This window comes from Aulonocara sp. 'chitande type north' Nkhata Bay, linkage group LG10 (genome assembly GCF_057382095.1).
Source record: "Aulonocara sp. 'chitande type north' Nkhata Bay isolate Kocher_YH1m ecotype deep benthic linkage group LG10, A_spYH_male_GT1.1, whole genome shotgun sequence".
NCBI lineage: Eukaryota > Metazoa > Chordata > Actinopteri > Cichliformes > Cichlidae > Aulonocara > Aulonocara sp. 'chitande type north' Nkhata Bay.
This window is the reverse complement of record NC_141353.1, coordinates 20,231,752-20,238,720: the sequence shown is the minus strand read 5'-3', so window position 1 is coordinate 20,238,720 and position 6,969 is coordinate 20,231,752. Positions and strand designations below refer to the sequence as shown.

Sequence of the window (6,969 nt, the reverse complement as noted above, 5' to 3'; positions counted from 1 at the left end):
CACCAGTGTGTGAATGGGTGGATGACTGGATATGTAAAGCGCTTTGGGGTCCTTAGGGACTAGTAAAGCGCTATATAAATACAGGCCATTTACCATATACACTCAACAAAAATATAAACGCAACACCTTTGTTACTGCCCCCCATGGGATGGACGTAGAGACCTAAAATTCATTCCAGATACACAATATAACCATCCCTCCCAAACAGTGGTCACAAATCAGTCCAAATGTGTGGTAGTGGGCACATCTGCTATATTGAGATAATCCATCCCACCTCACAGGTGTGCCACATCAGGATGCTGATCTGACATCATGAGTAGTGCACAGGTGTACCTCAGACTGCCCACAACAAAAGGCCACCCTGGAATGTGCAGTTTTGTCTCACAGCAAAATGCCACAGATGCCACAAGCAATGAGGGAGCGTGCAATTGGCATGCTGACAGCAGGAATGTCAACCAGATCTGTCGCCCGTGCATTGAATGTTCATTTCTCAACCATAAGCCGTCTCCACAGGCGTTTCAGAGAATATGGCAGCACATCCAACCGGCCTCACAACCGCAGACCTCGTGTAACCACACCAGCCCAGGACCTCCACATCCAGCAGGTTCACCTCCAAGATCGTCTGAGACCAGCCACCCAGACAGCTGCTGGAACAATTGGTTTGCACAACCAAACAATTTCTGCACAAACTGTCAGAAACCGTCTCAGGGACGCTCAACTGCATGCCCGTCGTCCTCATCGGGGTCTTGACCTGACTCCAGCTCGTCGCCGTAACAGACTTGTGTGGGCAAATGCTCACATTCGATGGCGTCTGGCACGTTGGAGAGGTGTGCGCTTCACGGATGAATCATGGTTCACATTGTTCAGGGCAGATGGCAGCTGAGAATGTCCCAGTTCTTGCATGGCCAGCATACTCACCGGACATGTCACCCATTGAGCATGTTCGGGATGTGCTTGACCGGCGTATACGACAGCGTGTACCAGTTCCCACGAATATCCAACAACCTCGCACAGCCATTGAAGTGGAGTGGACCAACATTCCACAGGCCACAATTGACAATCTGATAGACTCCATGCGACGATGTGTTGCACTGCATGAGGCAAATGGTGGTCACACCAGATACTGACCGGTTCTGGGTCCCCAGACCCCCAATAGCGCAAAAAACTGCACATTCCAGGGTGGCCTTTTGTTGTGGGCAGTCTGAGGTACACCTGTGCACTACTCATGATGTCAGATCAGCATCCTGATGTAGCACACCTGTGAGGTGGGATGGATTATCTCAATATAGCAGATGTGCCCACTACCACACATTTGGACTGATTTGTGACCACTGTTTGGGAGGGATGGTTATATTGTGTATCTGGAATGAATTTTAGGTCTCTACGTCCATCCCATGGGGAATGGGAGCAGTAACAAAGGTGTTGCGTTTATATTTTTGTTGAGTGTATATAAAATAAATCTACACTCATTATTTAATATTAGCATATCATTCTGTAATGTCTGTCACCATTTTTTTCAGGTCATCAGGAATAACTTAAACATGGGTATCAAAACATACACTTCAAACAGTGTGCCATTTGTTCTGTACTCTTCTGTATACAATTATATCAGCACATTATGCTGTAGTTCACGATTCACATGATGCAGTGAAAGACAGTAATCCTGGTATTATGATGAGAGCGTGCCCTCTAGTGGATTTATGTGTACAGTGCAGGGTTTCATGAGTTACGCTGGTAAATTTGAAATTGCAACAATCCCTGAAAGGTAAGTTTGATTAATTACGTTATGTATCAATATTTTATGTATCAATAAACTTCTTTTAAGATTTAGATTCATTAGCAGATTGCTGACCGATCTACAATAGAGTCTGTAAAGTAGAGTCTTTATTTAGAATTTTACAGAGTATGCACTTCACATATTGCATTTAGTTTCCTGTGAAAAAACAGCACCACAGTGTTGATGTGATGGACAAAAAATGTGACAGAATATGCCAATCAGTAGAGGTTTGCCATAGAAGACCACTAAATGCACAGACCAAGAACTAAAGGCAAGCTTCCTACAAATTTATCTTAAGTAGAGAGAAAAAAATTCAATATTAAAAATGTGTTTGAGTGTTTTTTTAATATTTAATACAGTTAAGTACAATTTCAAACCACTAGATGGTGGCAGAAACATTGTGAAACAGTGAACAGCTGATTGTAAGTAGAACAGTCAAAGTTTATTATCGCACCCACACTGCTACTTCTCAGTCTGCACCTTAACCTTGTCAGATCTCCTGTTGAAGAATGGTGGTTTGCTGCTATGCTCTATATTTACCTCTTTATTTGCTCTGATTAGTTTTCCACACCACTCGTGGTGAGCAACTTGTCTGGTCTGTCTTGTCTGTCCCCACACACACCAAACTTCAATATTTTGTGAATGAACCCATTTTAGAAACATTTATGAACTATGAAACGATGGGATACTTAGAGTCACTGCAAGGTTTTCCAACAGCAATAATGCATTCAGGAATCAGCAGAGAAGAAGCCATTCCCCCAAACAGTCACAATACAGAGACAACACAGGAAGACATAATTATATATATATATATATATATATATATATATATATATATATATATATATATATATATATATATGGGTGTGTGTAGAGAGAAAGAGAGGAAATATATACAATATGTATAATAATAATACTCAAGTTTTCAAGACATTTTATTTCTATCCCGTACTCTCCACTGATGTAACATAACTACTCCTCCTGCATAATCCTGATTAAAAAATGTTGTAGCCTTTCGTCTTGCTGCAGTGCCCCAATTTTTAGATCAAAATATTTTCAGTTCCCCACTACAACTTTCCTCCTCCCCATACACCTACATAATGACACTTAAACACTTCTTCTTCTTTAAATGTTTTATTTTGAAAACTTTAATCAATGCTAAAATACAACCTCACGTCAAGAATGTTACAAAAATATTTTTTGTATTTTAAAACAACTTTTGTGTTCTAAAGTATTTTCAGTATACATGTTCATGTAGTCACATAAAAAAAATAAGCAGATAATCTGTTGGACACAGTCAAATAAGTTTTTATTGATTTTTCTTCCTATTCTTTAATACAAAGGCCATAGAATGAGCGCTGCAAATGTTTCTCATAGTTTTCCATATTTAAATTGTATTTACAATGGATTACGCAACAACTGGAATAATGTATGACTATTCCATTGTGTTTTTTTATGAGTACTTTAACTGTAATATGTTTTGAACACAAGACTTTATTCTACTCTAACAATCTTTTATGATTTAATACAGCAGTGATTACTAGGTCTTGTTTTTGCTTTCATGCAATTGAGATAAGTTCTTTTGCAAAGCTTCTTGACTGCAATCATCACTTCTTCTGTCTTCAGAGCATATATAATAGGATCGAGCAAAGCTGGTATGGTGTGTGTCAATGTGGAATTTATCATTCTGGCATTAGGATGGATGTAGGAGGCCCTTGTTGCTATGTTAGTGATTCCAATTGGCAAGAAGAAAATGACCACAAGGATCAGGTGAGAGGTACAAGTTTTTAATGCTCTGATTCGTTCCTTTCTTGATGTAGTCCTGCTCAGTGCAATGAAAATACAGACATATGTGGCTATAATGAATATAAGAGGAATGATGATGAGTATAGTGATAAGTGCAGATGCCATGTTGTAATTTAAAGATGTATCATTACAAGCCAGACGATAAACTGGTCCGTGATCACAGAAAAAGCTGTTAACCACCAAAGATCTACAGAATGAGAGACGATTAACAAGCCCAACCATGGTTGCTATTACACTCACTAAAAAAATCCATACAAACAGCAGAATTGCAGCAACTGATGTTTCTGTCACAATATTATGATACCTTAAAGGGAAACAAATGGCTATAAGTCTGTCATATGCCATAGTGACAAGTGTCCATGACTGCACACTTGCAAAGAACATAACAAAGAACATATAACTTAAACAGGCGTCATAGAGGATGTATCTCTTGTCAAACAGAAAAGTATCTAAGAGTTTGGGGATGAGAGCTGTGCTCCCACACAAATCTGTCAAAGCCATGTTGAACACAATCATGTATTTAGGAGTATGAAGAGTCTTCACCAGCCAAATAACTGAGAGAAGAAAACCATTACCCAAAACAGTCATGATGTAGACAAAACACAGGAAGGCATAGTAATATCTAATATGAGGGATATTGGAAAACCCACTGAGATAAAATTTTGCAGGCCGAACAAATGTGTTATTAAACATGGTAGTGGTTTTATCTTCTGTTCCCATTGCAAATATTTCTTTCCCTAAACATAAAAAGAGCAGAATATAACAAACCATAATGAGTTACTTCACTGTTGCTGTGGAAAAAACTAAACTCACCCGAGACTCTGTCAAGTGTGCAGTGCAATAAAGTGGATTGTACTGTGAGAGATGTGTTATTTATATTTCACCTCTATCACAGCGTGGAAATAGAAATTCAGGTGGGTGTGTCACATTGTCATGAATTAATTTGGAATATTTTTCAGTGTGAACCTGTTAGAATTTATGTCATTTAATTGTTTATTATTGTAAATAGAGCAGTGAATCATTAATGAAAAATTATTCAAATTTTTAAAAATAACACAACTAAACACTGTAAATAGTAGATACATTTAAGTCACTTAAAACTGCGATGCCGTTTTTCTAAAAAAGCTAACTTTGAGTTGAAGCTACCAGAGCTGTTAATATTTATTATTATTTTAGAATAATATACAGATTTAAATTCCAAGGCAGACGAAGATTTACATGTTTACTTCACATGTTTTTTGTATATTTGTATACTCCAACTGAATACTTGAGTAGGGAGGCAAAGAAAACATTTTTCAAAAGAAAGGAACTGAGAAACTACATATTCATACACACATATATACTCATATTTAGTGTATCAAATCAAATCAAAACAATTTTCTATAGCACATTTTAAAAACAACAGTGTTGACCAAAATGGTTCACAATCAGCCAAAAAGAGAATGAAAAGTTAAAAACCAAAGCATTTACAAACTAAACAGACCAACAAACAACACAAGTGACAAACATAAAAAGCGAAAGGATACTTAGAACTGAAGTTACACTGCTGGAAATACTTTATTTTGATGCAAATGCTGGGGTTTTTTTTTCGTTTTGTTTCTTTTTGTTTGGGTTTTTTTTTTTTTTTTTTTTTTTTTGCAAATTTGCATTATAACAGTTATCTTCATTTTTGCTGCAGTACATAAAAATAGGTGTATCTTAAAAATAAAACTATGAAGACACTCAAAATAAGTTTCCTGTAGTTGGAAACTATTTTGTTCAACTTTTTTGTATATTTACAGTTTTGAGGGATAAACCTCTTAAATTTCTCTAACTAGAAATATATGTAAAAGACAAAACAAAAATGATTTTCAATTTTTTGTAGTTTATTGCACTTTTTTGCAATTTATGTAGTTACTATGGATTAATTGCATACATATTATTAAAATTTGGGCTATAACGTTGTATTGATATGTAGCAACTTGAAATGCTCCCAAAAAAAGCACTAATGTATGCAAAAATATATAGATAAGCTCTGGCGGACTTGGTTCTATGGTAGGTCTTAAAGGGTTAATCAACCAAAGACCAAGAAAGACTTTTAATTTATTTGAAACCCTGATGCTTAGCCTTGTCTGATTTTGTGAGTTTTTTATATTTAAGTCATTTTTTGCACATACGGTGTGCTACCTCCCCAATAAATCTGCAGCTGTGGTTTGGAAAGGACTCATCCTGCCCCCTGTGTACAGTCCCAGCCACACTCAAGCACATCTTGGTTTCTTTTGTCTGGTTGGGAGCTGACACAGTCTGTAAGGTGATGGGGTTTTGGGGAGGTAATGTGAGAAGAGAAGCTGCAGAGAGGCGTGTAAGACTGCGACTCTGCTTCCTTGTCCCAACTCTGGATAGTCATGTTTTGGGGGGTTTAATAAATTTAGCCAGATTTCTAGAAATGAGAGCTGCTCCATCCAAAGTGGGATGGATGCCATCTCTCCAGGTTTTCCAGTTATCTATAAAGCCCACATTGTTTTTTGGAAACCACTCCAACAACCAGCAACTTAAGGAGAACATGTGGCCATGTCACTCCTGGTCCGATTTAGTGCTCAGCTCAGATAAAATAATTATCGTGGGTGATTTTAACATCCACGTATATATGCTAAAAATGACAGCCTTAACATGGCATTTAATCTGTTTTTAGACTCAATTGGCTTCTCTCAAAATATAAAAGAACCCACCCACCACTTTATTCACATTCCAGATCTTGTTTTAGCATATGGCATAGAAACTAAACATTTAAGTGCTTCCTGAAAACCCTCTCTTATCTGATCATTTCCTGATAACATTTAAATATACAATAATTGATTACACAGCAGTGGGGAGTAGATTTCATCATGGTAGATGTCTTTCTGAAAGTGCTGTAACTGAGTTTAAGAATATAATCTGATGTTATCATCTAAAATGCCCTGAACCAACACAGAGCAGAGTAGCTACCTGAACACTAGTCCAACAGAGGTTGATTATCTTGTTTATAATTTTACCTCCTCACTACCTATGACGATACTGTAGCTCCTGTGAAAAATAGTGCATCAAATCAGAAGTACTTGCTGTCATGCCATAATTTTCAAACACAAAGCTTAAAGCAGATACCTTGTAAGCTAGAGAGGAAATGGTGTGTCACAAGTTTAGAAGATCATCATTTAGCCTGGAGAAATAAACTACTGATTTATGAAAAAAGCCTTCCATGAAGCTAGAACATCTTACTACTCATCACTAATTGAAGAAAATCAGAACCCTAGTTTTCTCTTCAGCACTGTAGCCAGGCTGACAAAAGGTCAGAGTTCTGTTGAGCAAACCATTCTTTTAACATTAACTAGTAATGACTTCATGAACTTCTTCACAAATAAAATTTTAAC

At 37.2% G+C, this 6,969-nt stretch overlaps 1 protein-coding gene across 1 annotated transcript; it reads right to left on the bottom strand.

The window, feature by feature from the left end:
• Positions 1-3,199: 3,199 nt before the first annotated feature.
• LOC147320758 (olfactory receptor 8G17-like) lies at positions 3,200-4,303 on the bottom strand. Its single transcript, XM_086307503.1, has one exon. The coding sequence runs from the start codon at positions 4,301-4,303 to the stop codon at positions 3,293-3,295; it is 1,011 nt and encodes a 336-aa protein (XP_086163629.1). The 3' UTR covers positions 3,200-3,292.
• Positions 4,304-6,969: the final 2,666 nt, after the last annotated feature.

What these genes read in the sequence shown, in the direction of transcription:
- LOC147320758 (XM_086307503.1), bottom strand. Translation starts at nt 4,303, where the DNA reads ATGGGAACAGAAGATAAAACCACTACCATGTTTAATAACACATTTGTT.